General features: G+C 37.7%; 1 protein-coding gene across 1 annotated transcript in view; it reads right to left on the bottom strand.

The window, feature by feature from the left end:
- LOC122440818 (hepatitis A virus cellular receptor 1-like) overlaps window positions 1-5,131 on the bottom strand; it is a 96,739-nt gene extending 91,608 nt beyond the window's left edge. Inside the window, exon 1 of the mRNA XM_043467518.1 lies at window positions 5,053-5,131. Coding sequence (XP_043323453.1) covers window positions 5,053-5,131 — 79 coding nt within the window. The remainder of the gene's footprint in view (window positions 1-5,052) is intronic.
- Window positions 5,132-15,514: the final 10,383 nt, after the last annotated feature.

Here is a 15,514-nt window from a genome sequence, read left to right as displayed (position 1 = left end):
ACTTAAAGAAGTCTATGCATTTGTCAAAACTGAAACTCTAAGCTTCAAATGAATATGCATTATTATATGTATTTTTAAATGTATACTTTAAAAAATTGATAAGGTATTTCCATAAATAAGGGGGCTTCCCTGGTGGCTCAGACAGTAAAGCATCTGCTTACAATGCAGGAGACCTGGGTTGGAATGCAGGAGATCCCTGGGTTGGGAAGATCCCCTGGAGAAGGACATGACAACAAATGCCAGTATTCTTGCCTAGAGAATTCCATGAACAGAGAAGCCTGGAGGGCTACAGTCCAAAAAGTCACAAAGAGTGAGACACAACTGAGCAACAAACAGTAGCCACTTTCATAAATAATCCTCTTATTAGAAAGCAGCAACAATTTCTGTTCCTATATAAACTGATGTGGTATTATTCAATGTTATCCGAATGTGTTCAATTTTTTAATTTGGCTCTTGATTCAACACTTTTTTTTTCAGGAGAACTCAAGATAATATCTATGGGTTCATAAATGGACTTGAAAGTGGCTGCTCAGATGTATGGCTCTGCTTAACAATTAAAATGCTGAGCAATTGAAGAAAATACAGTTTATTTGAATATCCTAGTGTGGTTCATAAGGGATCATCACCTCTTGAAATAAACCCAAAATACACCAGGCATCATGCTCTGCCCCTTTACATAGCTTAACTCTAAATCTAAAGAGTTCCCACTGGTAGGATGTTAATAGAAACAAACTGAATGGTCAGAGAAAGATTTAAGTCTCATGTCTCTTCCTGCATAAGAGGTTAAACTCTAGAGTCAGAATCCCAGCTCTTTTACTCAGTTGCTGTGTGACCGTGGACAAGTTATTTAGCCTCTCTGAATCTCTGTTTCTCTGTCTGTCAAATGCAAATTGAAGAAGGTACTTGGGTAAGGTACACTAGGTATTTCCTGATAAAAACTAATAGGAATAGAGAAGAGGGTAACTTAGCATTTGACTTGTCCTTGCCTAAAGGGGAAAAGGCCAGTGTCTTGGAAGGGAAACGTTGTCTTATCACCTTATTTGTGAAGGTGGGACAGTAGTTAGGTGGGACAAAGAGTTACAGGAAGCAGGCTTTGTTTCCTTTTTAAAAATATTATACTAACATAAACACTGCAGGTTCATTTCAGAATGTGCAACTCAAGATAAAGAAAGGAGCACAAAAATAAAACATAAACCCAACATCCAGAAACAACCACTATTAGTATTTTTCATTACATACTCTTCCAGGACTTTATTCTTCTAGTGCTTTTCTTAACACAGACAGTGACGATGTTCAATATACAGTATATATAACGTTTAACAAGTTAGCTTTTTCACTTAACAATTGACACTGTCTTCTTATGTTAGTAATTCACTGCAGTGGCAACATCATTAATGGCAATAAGTGAGCATCCTTAACTGACTAAAGTAATTAATCCCTTATCACTGAACATTTAGAGTGTTTGTAACACCTTCATAATTATAAATAGCACCAATGGACATCTTTTCTTACACATTCTCACATATTTGTACAATTCTCTCCTTAAGAGAGAGCTCAGGAAGTTGATCTACTGGGTTAAAATGTACGCTGCTTGGCTTTAGGACATCTGGGAGACACCTTGACATCTCCAGAGTCAAGATACAAAAAGTCCAAGATTTTGCTACCGCCTAGTGTGAACTGCTTTCTACTTGCTGCTAAACATACCTGTCCTGCAGGTAACTGAGTTTAAGAACAATTCCAGCATTCAGAATTCTTTTTAATCCAGGGTGAATCTGGGTATTCAGGAGCGTAACAGTCAGTGACACAGTGGCACTTCTGCTATTTAACAGGCATAAACAAATTCAGCCCATATCCATCAGACCAATCAGTGCCCATACCATCAGAGCGGTTAGAATCATTCATATCATTCCTATGTGGTGGTTTCTCATTGCCACTAAGGTATGCAACATAATGCCATCTGCCCTCACACTAAATAATCCCACTTTTCCTGAACTTGACTTTCACTTACAATAGCTATGCTGCAATTACTCACCACTTATGATCAGGATTATTTTCATTCCTTAATCTCTTCATTTGTGTTGCTTCTAAGAGTTATTTGCATATAATGAAAGGAAAGTTGTTTCACTCAAGGAAGCCAAAATATCCTACTGGAAATTATTGTAACTTACTCACAAAGATGAGGCTTTGATGAACATCCTGAGCTTTTTCTCAAGCTAACTGTGGAAAAGTGTGAGAACATACTACAGAATCACAAAGTTGTTCAAGACCTTAGTATCTTAATAAGGCATCATATGGTAAGGTTTACATATAGAAAGATTTAGCAGTGCCTCAACAATTCTCTATAGGAGAACAATAAGGTTGGAAAAGGACATTAGGGGTCCTATGTTTAAGCAAGCAAACTTTCATTTACATAATATTTTTAGTTTGGATGGCCCCCATCCCACCACATCAACTCAAGGTATGTTATTTCTCTAACAATGATTAAAATCTTCCTTGATAGTATCTGATTATCTGTGAATTACTTCACTCTTTTGTTGCTAATTTTTTTGGTCAGGAGAAAGTCTGTACTGTGTGTGTGAAGAAGGGAAAGGTAGATTAAAATATCCCTTTTCAGGTATTTCTAACAAACTAATACATCTATATAAACTTCTAAAATTAATGAATGCTTTAATCAATGAAAGCATTGCTATTTATGAGTCAAACTCTTTTCTTCCTTTACTTTGTGAATGAGAAAGAATCAATTGTGAACAAGACTTACAATAATACTCTCTAAATGTAACTTGCTTCCAAGGAAACATACAAGTGAATCAGGCTAATAAAGCAGTAAGGAATATGCTTACACTTCCATTGCAATGCCAAAGGGGATCTGGAGACTGTCACTGTGCCATTTCCATCTGCTCAACAAAATACTGAAGTTTCACTGTAAACCAAATACATTCACAGGCCTTCTGGTAATGAGTGAAAAGTTTAATAATCATATGGCCGAATGCTGTAGGCATTGCAAGAGTTATACCAAATTAATAATATTTACTAACTTAAAATCAATGGTTAAGAAGGTTATGCTTTTTAACCATTTTATCATGGGCCCTTCCAAAATGAACCTTTTTTTTTTTCCTTCCTTAACTGTGAAAATGCATGTTCATGGGAAGTTTACATATAGTTTTAGGGGAGTCATAGTAGCTCAGACTCAGAACTAGGTTAAAAATTACCACTTATAGGTAGATAAAGTAAGGAAATGGCAAATCCTAAAGAAGAAAATGGCAACCTATTCCAGTATTCTTGCCTGGAGAATCTCATGGACAGAGAAGCTGATGGGATACAGTTCATGGGGTCTCAAAGAGTCAGACATGACTGAGTGACTAAGCACAGCACAGGTAGAAATCAATTTTTTCATGACAGCTAAGAAACTGCCAGTGAGTGCTCAGAGGCCATTACACATCCAAAGAGCAGAACCACTGTTTTCAAAATGGATGTTAAATTAGTTTTACATTCAAAACATGAATGAAATGTACCAAGATACCTCAAACAGGCGACATCTAAGTCCTACATTATATGCCAGCTTACCCATTGATCCAAACTTGCTTTAGAAAATACGTTACATCAGCCCCAAGGCCAGTGTATCTTAAATGACGTAATACCCCAGTATGAAAAGATATTATAGCATGAAGTTTTGATGTGCAAATTTTAGTAATGTTTTGAAATATCTGTTTTGTCATATAGAACATATACTGTTGGACATCATAAGCAACTATAGGTCAAATACAGGATTCTCTTTTTGCTGATTATCTAGCATATACAAAGCACTTTATACATGCTTATACAAATTTCCTCAGTCCCATTTTAGAGATGAGAACACTGACCTGAAATGGTTAAACAAGGTGTTCAGGTAAGAAACAGAAGTTACCTGTTGAGCAAGAGTGTGATGATGAGCCTGCTATATTGGTTTCATGTGTTATGGTAGGCTGGTTTTCTGCTGTCTGTGTTGGAAAAGATAAAGAAGGTACTGGAATGATAAGAATGGAAGAATGGTATACAATTATGGAGGAAATTTTCCACCTCCAACAAAAATAAAACACAAAGCTAAAATCAGAAATTATCCTTCAAATCTTTCTTAGAGAAATATCAAATAACCTTGAGGCATTACAGTGACATGTAGGCATTTCATCATCATGAATAAATTTGATCTAGACAATGATCTGGAAAGCCTACCAACAGACAGAATTATTTCACTTTTTATACTCCTAGGATCCCCCTAAGGTCTACAACAGTGCATTGTAATCAGGACTCGCAATTAAACTTTTATTCATACTAATGACATTTCACTTTTGTGGAGAATAGCCTGCACTAATCCACACTCCTCCCTTCACAAGAAACCCAATCTGGATTTGCTGACCTTATTCAAGTTCCTAACTATCCATCCACACGTCTTTCCAGGGAGATGCACACATTGACCAGCACAGAAAACATACTAAAATTATTCAATTCCTTGAGGTCCCTTCCAGGTAATAGTACTGTCCAATGTCTCAGTCTTGGTAATGAGCCATGAAGCAATGTCCCTGGTACCCTGGATCCTTCTGCAGTTGTGCTCTGGTCACTCCTTTCATAAAAATGATTTCCTGTATTATCTGACTAATCTTCCACTTCTCAACAAAAAGCTTCAGTAAGAATTCTCAGAGCTATATTTCCTTTTCCCTTCTTGAAATCTCTTCTTTATTTTCCATCAGACCTCTCACCTTACCTTAAGAGTTGACCCCTTGCCTCTTAATAAGATCTTTATATCTCTTCCTCTGAGAGTGCCACAGAATTTTAGAGCTGGGCTTCTTTTATTGCCCCTCATTGGTCTTCCTCTTTCCACTTCCTCACCATGGACTTCACATTTCAGCATCACCTCTTCTCTTATTCTGAGCTGTCTTTTGTTCGTGTGTGTGTGTTTCTTGGTCATTTCTTTTGTTTGTTTTTAATTTTTACAATGTTGAGTTGGCTTCCTCCAGACAGCAACACAGATCAGCCACAACCACACACATCCCCTCCCTCCTGAGCCGCATCCCTCACCCGTCCCACCCTCTGTGTCATCACACGGTGCAGGCCTGGGCTCGCTGTGTTCTACAGCAACTTCTCCCCAGCGCTCCATGCCCCACATGATAGTGCACATGTCAGTACTACTTCATCCATTCGTCCCACTCTCTTCCTCCCCAGCTTGTGCCACAAGCCCATTCTCTACTTCTGCATCTCCTTTCCTTCCCTGCAAATAGCTCATCAATACTATATTTCTAGATCCCATATATATTTGTAAACATTCAATATTTGTCTTTCTCTTTCTGACTTACTTCACTCTGTATAACAGGCTTAGGTTCTTCTACCTCACTAGAACTGACTCAGATTCATACTTTTTATGACTAATATTCCATTGTATATATATATAACATCTTCTTTATCTATTCATCTGCCGATGGACATCTAGGTTGCTTCCATGTCCTGGCTATTGTAAATAGTGCTGCAATGAACATTGGGGTACACGTTTCTTTTATTTATTTTTTTTCCATTTATTTTTATTAGTTGGAGGCTAATTACTTTACAATATTGTAGTGGTTTTTGTCATACATTGACATGAATCAGCCATGGATTTACATGTATTCCCCATCCCGATCCCCCCTCCCACCTCCCTCTCCACCCGATTCCTCTGGGTCTTCCCAGTGCACCAGACCCGAGCACTTGTCTCCTGCAAAACTGTGGTTTTCTCAGAGTATATTCTCAGTAGTGGGGTTGCTGGGTCATATGGTAGATTTATTCCTAGTTTTTAAAGGAATCTCCAAGGTAATGGCTTTTTAATTTTGTTTTTGCTTTCCCCTAATTCTCAAGTTTATAACAGGATATGACTCTCTTTAGGAACTAAGGACAGGACAATAAAAGAAAATCAGATGATCAGAGCCTTCATTCCTCTTAAATCTGTGCAAAAGAACTCTTGAGCTTAACTTCTTTCCCTAGTTTGCATCTTTGTGGGCATTTTTTTCTTCCTTGCTCCTATGAGTTTACTTCCAACTATTACAGAAATACTTTAGGTAACTAGTATGGACAGATGCACAGAGCACAGAGAGGAAATGCATGTAAACATAAATGACCCTGCACTAGATCTAGCAAAACTAGATCTGCTAAAGTTCAACTCTAATTTCAACCTCTTCAGGAAATCATCGGTTCAGTTCAGTTCACTCAGTCATGTCCGATTCTTTGCGACCCCATGAACTGCAGCCCACCAGGCCTCCCCGTCCATCACCAACTCTCGCAGTTTACCCAAACTCATGTCCATTGAGTCAGTGATGCCATCCAACCATCTCCAGCAGGATACATATAATACTCAATGAATTATACCCCCCAGGAGGTCACATGGACAAATACACTAACACTCTCCTTCTGAAACTCTGCTTTAAACAAAGGCCATAGCTTACACATGTCCCCCAAACCAGGAACACTAATCCATCTACTTCTGTCAGCACAAACTATTAAGAAGCTAAACCAATACTGAGAAAGTCAACAGATGTAGTGTGTTTGCTGCCTGGAACTAAGATTTTCTTTTCTTTTCTTTTTTTTTTTTTTTGCAAACTTTTATGACTCTAAAATCCCAGTTTTAACCTAAAGACCTCTCTTCCAAACTCTGTCCAAAATCTAATCCTTCAGATTTCTCAAGTTGAATACACATATGGTTGAATGGGAGTGAGGGTAAATCAATATGCTCCATCAGACTTTTTTAGCTAAAAGGTTGTGACATTTCTGTTATTCCTCTGGATCTAGAGCCATGTCAGAGAGAATGTTCACTAAAACATTATCCTTTTAATTCTAAAAATAGAATGATTGAATGTAAACATGTCCTCAGAATGAGAAGCTATTTCCCAACCCATAAGGGAAATTAACTTCCATTTCTATTAAACCAAAACTTTTATTTAACTAAAATTTGAAGCATGAATCATGTAGCCTGAATTGAAAAAACAAACATATGGATTCTAAGTTTCTTAAGTCCTTAGTACTGATGTTTACATTCTCATCAGTATAAATAACATTTCTCTGCTACATAAATTAATTAAAGGATGCTAGCAGCAAAACTATGTAAGTCAATGACAACCTGGAAAGACAAGGCTTTTCAGTGATGAAGTATGTAAAACTATGTAAGTTACTGACAACCTGAAAAGATAGGGCTTTTCAATATGAAGTCCTTTCCAGTGATGATATCAGATCAGAAGTTCACCCAAATATAAGCTCCATGTTCATAATAGAAGGCAGAAAAGGCCCAACATTCAAACTAACGGGGACATCTAGACTCAACCATTTTCTAGTCATATGACTGTCAACAATGAGGTTACATTTCATTCCTCGGGCCTCAGGAATACATAATATGATTGAGTCACACCTACAATTCATAGAGTTGTCATAAGAATTAAGTGGCTTAATACTTGTAAAGCAGTTAGCATGGTTCCTGATACAGGAAACAAAGTAAAATTAACTTCATTGAAATTTTATCCTCAAGTGTTGGCTTCAGTTTCAAAATAAATTACCATCTCTATTCAGAACTCCTTGTAAGGACAGAGTCTCATTTACCTGAGCCTGTTCTGGCACTCCACATATTTTCCTCTGAAGTCTATATTCAACTGGGCCAAATTCACTATCATACATAGACATCCAAATCAGTGGTCTGGCTTTCTTTAACTATTGATGAATTCCTTTGAGAATCAGATAAAAGCCATAAGTCCCCCTCATTCTGAAAATGCTTAGACATAAAAATTGTGAATGTAAGAGGGGGCAGGGAGTTTCAGAATTTTGTGAAACCAGGTATGGAAATTTGTTGAGCATCCTTACCCTAGATTGTATTTCTGCCTTAACACAGTGCCCCTGGATGGTCTATATCCTCTCCTTTAAAGCCTTCTGGGCTGAGAAGCACATCTGCTTACCTGGTTGGAAATCCTTTGTGGGTGATGGCATTAAAAAAGCAGAGGTAGAGGGCCTCATTTCTCTGGAGCAGTGATGACCATTGTGGTTGTTACAGTAGTGGTGTTCCTTGTTGGAGTTGTGGTGGTTGTCATTTTTGGAGTAATTGTGGTGGAACTATTCCAGGTTGCAGTTGGAGTAATAGTGGTGGTCGTTGTTGGAATGATTGTGGTTATCATCATTCTCATACATACTCCATGTATGTATCATCATTCTCATCAACATACTCCATGTGTTATTGGAGTAGTAGTGGTGGTAATCGTTGTTAAAATAGTGGTGGTTCTTCTTGGAGTAGAGGTGGACTTTGTTGTTGGAATACCACTGGTCATTGTTGGAGTAGTCATGGTTGCTTGAGTAGTAGGGGTCATTGCTGTTGAGATCCTCATCATAGCTACTGATGTTGGAGTAGGAATAGTGGTACTTGTTGCTGGAGAAGTGGTGCTGGTCATTGTTGGAGTGGTGGTGGCTGTTGTTGGAGTAGTGGTTGTTGTCTTAGTGGTGGTATCTGTTGTTGGAGTAGTGATAGTGCTTATTTTTGGAGTAGTGGTGGTGGTTGTTGGAGTGGTGGTAATGGTGGTGGTTGAAGTAGGGGTGTTTGTTGTGAGAGTAATGGTAGTGGTAGTGGTTGTTTGACTAGTAATGGTTGTTTTGGGAGTAGTGCTGTTTGCTACTGGAGTAGTGGTGGTTGTTTTTGGAGTGGTGGTGGTGACTGCTGGAGTAGTGCTGATGGTTGCTGGTGGAGTAGTGGTGGTTGTTTCTGGAGTAGTGGTGGAGTTTGGAGTGGTGGTTGTTGCTGTTGGAGTAGTAGTAGTGACTGTTTATGGAGAAGTGGTGGTGTTTGTTGTTGGAGTAGTGGTGGTGGTTGGAAGAATGGTGGTGGTTATTGGAATAGTGGTGGTAGTAGTGGTGGTTGTTGGAGTAGTAGTGGTCGTTGTTGTTGGAATAGTGGTGGTTGTTGTGGGAGTAGTGGTGGTGGTTGTCAGAGCAGTGGTGGTAGTAGTGGTGGTTGTTGTTGGAGGAGTAGTAGTAGTTATTGTTGTTGTTGTAGGTGCAGCTAGAAATCAACATGAAAGCAGGGCTTCATTAAGCTGCAGGAAACAAGAGACTTGTGCTGGGCCAGTAAACCAACACAACCAAGGAGACTGTCCACAGGCAGAACTCAGACTCATCTCCCATGAACTCTGAGTTCTTGTCATTGGTCAACTAGAATCTGTGACTGAGGGGGGAATGAAGACATGGTCACAAGGAAACAACTGCATTGAAAGGATGATATTTGCGGGAGGTGTCAATATAAAAAATGACATTTGGGATTTGTATTGAAGCACTTCATAAGGACTAGACATGCATATCAGATTTATGTATCTTCATAAACATCTGTGAGATAGGAAAAAATGTCTAGAGCCTGAAACTGTCTTTGTCCTTTTAGTGGTGTATGACTAGGACTTAAATAGTAGTTTCCAAGAACTGGAATATTTACCAAATAAATAGCATTTACTTCAGTCAGTCCTAGAAGTACTGTTTCAATAGACCTGCATCCTAAATGCAAATTAATTCACACCATTACCATCTGTAGAAAGGTGGATGGATATAGAGTCTGTCAGATGGAGTGAAGTAAGTCAGAAAAAGAAAAACAAATATTAACATAATATATTAAAACATATATGGAATTTAGAAAAATGGTCCAGATGAACGTATTTGCAGGACAGGATTAGAGATGCAGACGTAAAGAATGGACAAGTGGACAGAGGGAGGGGTGGGGGTTGGTGGAATGAACTGGGAGATTCAGGTCGACATATATACGCTACCTTGTGTACAATAGATAGCTAGTGGGAACCTGCTATGTGGCACAGGGAGCTCAGCTTGGTGCTCTGTGGTGACGGAGGGGTAAGATGGAAGGGTGGATGGGGGGAAGGACCAGGAAGGATGGGTTATCTGTATACATATAGCTGACTCATTTCTCGTTACAGTAGAAACTAATACAACATTGTAAATCAACTACATCACAACTTAAAAGAAAAACAACACACGCACACAAACACCATATGCTAGATAATAGATGCCTTAGGCTTTTGGATAGAAAGTGAGCCAGACATTTTAAGGCTCTTTTCTACTGGAGAGATAATAACAATAGGCAATAATTTAGACTTTTTTCAGAGTTAGAAATGGTATAGGATTCCAAACCACTTACTGAAGTCCTCAGAGCTACCCAGGGAAAATTGAAACTGGGATTAAGCCAAAACACTGTGCTTGCTGGCATAAAGGCAAAATTGCAGGCCTGAATCAAGAATGTGTAGCTTTTATTCACCAGATATCTTTTTTTGCCTACAAGAAGTATTCTTAAATTTCAACCCTACAAACTATAAACTAGAATCCCAAGTTTATTGAATAGGGGACAATTGACATGAATATCTTTTGAGGGATCAAGTCAAATTAATTTGGGAACTAGCTAATTTTTGCCTTAAAGAAGAAAAACTTTTTTTCCACAATTATTTGTGCCTGTTATGTACAAGGCATTAGTAAATGCTTTAGGCTTTGGGGGTCCTGTGATCTCAGTGGTAATTGCTCAAATCTTTCAATGTGAAAACAGCCATAGACAGAATATAAACAAATGAGTGTGGCTGTCTTCCAATAAAATATTATTTATAAAACTGTGGGTGGAAGTGTTTTATAATATGATCTGGTCCTGGGGCTACAGTTTGCTGAGCCTGTTCTAATAGCGTAATCAGAAGTTTTTTTAAAAGTGTGAATTCCAATCCACTCAGTTTGAAATAAAATACAGAGAAAAAAGGAACCAAGCAAAAAATCTTATTAAAGGACTGTAACAATGAAAAAAACCTAATCAGCTTCTTTAATTTGTCTTCCTTGGTGGTAAGTATTTCCCGAGAAAGAAGCTAGAAAGCTAAGGGTAGAAGAAACTGCTGAGGAAGAGCCCTAACATAAGGTTGAAAAGTAAGCTCATTCTGTGAAAAGTGCAAGAAAACTTTAGCAAAGAATTGGGTTGGAGGTAGAGAGTCACTTTGATTCAGCTATGTACCTGTTTCCCACTGAACAGAGCAGTGGTTTTATAAATATTCATCTACTAAAGAATTTCTGAGCACTAAAAGTCTCCTATTAATTTCTTTCTATGTTATTTTTAAAAAATATTCAGCCAGAACAATCATATAATTTCAGTTTCCAAAAAATTCTCTTCTTTACATGTGGCCTCCTCCCACCAGCCTTTTTTGGCTTCCTTAAAATGCCCCCTAGAGGTAGTTTCCCCAGAGTCAGTTATTTCCTGCATCAGAATTGACATTTTACTTGCCTTCATCAAGGGCACAAGCCAAGTACAAAAGTTGGGAGATTGCAATATCAAGTTCATTAAATTAAAAATGAAACAGATTATGAAGGCCAAAAATATCATGTTCTGTTGTTAATAGAAGACTTTAGTGAGAGAACATTTATTAGGAAAGAGCACCAGAAACCAGGAAATCCTGAAGAACCTGTGCCTTTCATCAAGTGGTAAGGAAAATTAGGATGTCTACATCAAGATGGAAAAATGTAAACTTCCCTGATTTTTTTTTTTTTTTGTAGTTCACTCAAACTATCTTCTTCTTTTTTTTTTTTTTTTCCATTTATTTTTATTAGTTGGAGGCTAATTACATCACAACATTGCAGTGGGTTTTGTCATACATTGACATGAATCAGCCATGGAATACATGTATTCCCCATCCCAATCCCCCCTCCCACCTCCCTCTCCACCCGATTCCTCTGGGTCTTCCCAGTGCACCAGGCCCAAGCACTTGTCTCATGCATCCCACCTGGGCTGGTGATCTGTTTCACTATAGATAATATTCATGCTGTTCTCTTGAAACATCCCACCCTCGCCTTCTCCCACAGAGTTCAAAAGTCTGTTCTGTACTCTGGTGTCTCTTTTTCTCGTTTTGCATATAGGGTTATCATTACCATCTTTCTAAATTGCATATATATGTGTTAGTATGCTGTAATGTTATCTTTCTGGCTTACTTCACTCTGTATAATGGGCTCCAGTTTCATCCATCTCATTAGAACTGATTCAAATGAATTCTTTTTAATGGCTGAGTAATATTCCATGGTGTATATGTACCACAGCTTCCTTATCCATTCATCTGCTGATGGGCATCTAGGTGCTTCCATGTCCTGGCTATTATAAACAGTGCTGGCGATGAACATTGGGGTGCACGTGTTCTCTTTCAGATCTGGTTTCCTCAGTGAGTATGCCCAGAAGTGGGGTTGCTGGGTCATATGGCAGTTCTATTTCCAGTTTTTTAAGAAATCTCCACACTGTTTTCCATAGTGGCTGTACTAGTTTGCATTCCCACCAACAGTGTAAGAGGGTTCCCTTTTCTCCACACCCTCTCCAGCATTTATTGCTTGTAGACTTTTGGATAGCAGCCATCCTGACTGGCGTGTAATGGTACCTCATTGTGGTTTTGATTTGCATTTCTCTAATAATGAGTGATGTTGAGCATCTTTTCATGTGTTTGTTAGCCATCTGTATGTCTTCTTGGAGAAATGTCTGTTTAGTTCTTTGGCCCATTTTTTGATTGGGTCATTTATTTTTCTGGAATTGAGCTGCAGGAGTTGCTTGTATATTTTTTTTTTTTTTTTTTTGTCTGTTTCTTCATTTGCTATTATTTTCTCCCAATCTGAGGGCTGTCTTTTCACCTTACTTATAGTTTCCTTTGTAGTGCAAAAGCTTTTAAGTTTCATTAGGTCCCATTTGTTTAGTTTTGCTTTTATTTCCAATATTCTGGGAGGTGGGTCATAGAGGATCTTGCTGTGATTTATGTCGGAGAGTGTTTTGCCTATGTTCTCCTCTAGGAGTTTTATAGTTTCTGGTCTTACATTTAGATCTTTAATCCATTTTGAGTTTATTTTTGTGTATGGTGTTAGAAAGTGTTCTAGTTTCATTCTTTTACAAGTGGTTGACCAGTTTTCCCAGCACCACTTGTTAAAGAGGTTGTCTTTTTTCCATTGTATATCCTTGCCTCCTTTGTCGAAGATAAGGTGTCCATAGGTTCGTGGATTTATCTCTGGGCTTTCTATTCTGTTCCATTGGTCTATATTTCTGTCTTTGTGCCAGTACCATACTGTCTTGATGACTGTGGCTTTGTAGTAGAGCCTGAAGTCAGGCAGGTTGATTCCTCCAGTTCCATTCTTCTTTCTCAAGATTACTTTGGCTATTCGAGGTTTTTTGTATTTCCATACAAATTGTGAAATTCTTTGTTCTAGTTCTGTGAAAAATACCGTTGGTAGCTTGATAGGGATTGCATTGAATCTATAGATTGCTTTGGGTAGTATAGCCATTTTGACAATATTGATTCTTCCAATCCATGAACACGGTATGTTTCTCCATCTGTTTGTGTCCTCTTTGATTTCTTTCATCAGTGTTTTATAGTTTTCTATGTATAGGTCTTTTGTTTCTTTAGGTAGATATACTCCTAAGTATTTTATTCTTTTTGTTGCAATGGTGAATGGTATTGTTTCCTTAATTTCTCTTTCTGTTTTTCATTGTTAGTATATAGGAATGCAAGGGATTTCTGTGTGTTAATTTTATATCCTGCAACTTTACTATATTCATTGATTAGCTCTAGTAATTTTCTGGTAGAGTCTTTAGGGTTTTCTATGTAGAGGATCATGTCATCTGCAAACAGTGAGAGTTTCACTTCTTCTTTTCCTATCTGGATTCCTTTTACTTTCTTTTTCTGCTCTGATTGCTGTGGCCAAAACTTCCAACCACTATGTTGAAAGTAGTGGTGAGAGTGGGCACCCTTGTCTTGTTCCTGATTTCAGGGGGAATGCTCTCAATTTTTCACCATTGAGGGTGATGCTTGCTGTGGGTTTGTCATATATGGCTTTTATAATGTTGAGGTATGTTCCTTCTATTCCTGCTTTTTGGAGAGTTTTAATCATAAATGAGTGTTGAATTTTGTCAAAGGCTTTCTCTGCATCTATTGAGATAATCATATGGTTTTTATCTTTCAATTTGTTAATGTGGTGTATTACATTGATTGATTTGTGGATATTAAAGAATCCTTGCATTCCTGGGATAAAGCCCACTTGGTCATGGTGTATGATTTTTTTAATATGTTGTTGGATTCTGTTTGCTAGAATTTTGTTAAGGATTTTTGCATCTATGTTCATCAGTGATATTGGCCTGTAGTTTTCCTTTTTTGTGGCATCTTTGTCTGGTTTTGGAATTAGGGTGATGGTGGCCTCATAGAATGAGTTTGGAAGCTTACCTTCATCTGCAATTTTCTGGAAGAGTTTGAGTAAGATAGGTGTTAGCTCTTCTCTAAATTTTTGGTAGAATTCAGCTGTGAAGCCATCTGGTCCTGGGCTTTTGTTTGCTGGAAGATTTTTGATTACAGTTTCGATTTCCTTGCCTGTGATGGGTCTGTTAAGATCTTCTATTTCTTCCTGGTTCAGTTTTGGAAAGTTATACTTTTCTAAGAATTTGTCCATTTCATCCAAGTTGTCCATTTTATTGGCATAGAGCTGCTGGTAGTAGTCTCTTATGATCCTTTGTATTTCAGTGTTGTCTGTTGTGATCTCTCCATTTTCATTTCTAATTTTGTTGATTTGGTTCTTCTCTCTTTGTTTCTTAATGAGTCTTGCTAATGGTTTGTCAATTTTGTTTATTTTTTCAAAAAACCAGCTTTTAGCTTTGTTGATTTTTGCTATGGTCTCTTTAGTTTCTATTGCATTTATTTCTGCCCTAATTTTTAAGATTTCTTTCCTTCTGCTAACCCTGGGGTTCTTCATTTCTTCCTTCTCTAATTGCTTTAGGTGTAGAGTTAGGTTATTTATTTGGCTTTTTTCTTGTTTCTTGATGTAAGCCTGTAATGCTATGAACCTTCCCCTTAGCACTGCTTTTACAGTGTCCCATAGGTTTTGGGTTGTTGTGTTTTCATTTTCATTCATTTCTATACATATTTTGATTTCTTTTTTGATTTCTTCTATGATTTGTTGGTTATTCAGAAGCGTGTTATTTAGCCTCCATATGTTTGAATTTTTAACAATTTTTTCCTGTAATTGAGATCTAATCTTACTGCACTGTGGTCAGAAAAGATGACTGGAATGATTTCAATTTTTTTGAATTTTCCAAGACCTAGATTTATGGCCCAGGATGTGATCTATTCTGGAGAAGGTTCCGTGTGCACTTGAGAAAAAGGTGAAGTTGATTGTTTTGGGGTGAAATGTCCTATAGATATCAATTAGGTCTAGCTGGTCCATTGTGTCATTTAAAGTTTGTGTTTCCTTGTTAATTTTCTGTTTAGTTGATCTATCCATAGTTGTGAGTGGGGTATTAAAGTCTCCCACTATTATTGTGTTACTGTTAATTTCCCTCTTTCATACTCGTTAGCATTTGCCTTACATATTGCGGTGCTCCTATGTTGGGTGCATATATATTTATAATTGTTATATCTTCTTCTTGGATTGATCCTTTGATCATTATGTAGTGTCCTTCTTTGTCTCTTTTCACATCCTTTATTTGAAAGTCTATTTTATCTGATATGAG

This window comes from Cervus canadensis, chromosome 4 (genome assembly GCF_019320065.1).
Source record: "Cervus canadensis isolate Bull #8, Minnesota chromosome 4, ASM1932006v1, whole genome shotgun sequence".
Lineage (NCBI taxonomy): Eukaryota > Metazoa > Chordata > Mammalia > Artiodactyla > Cervidae > Cervus > Cervus canadensis.
The sequence above is the reverse complement of the archived record's forward strand: the minus strand, read 5'-3'. Positions and strand labels throughout refer to the sequence as shown.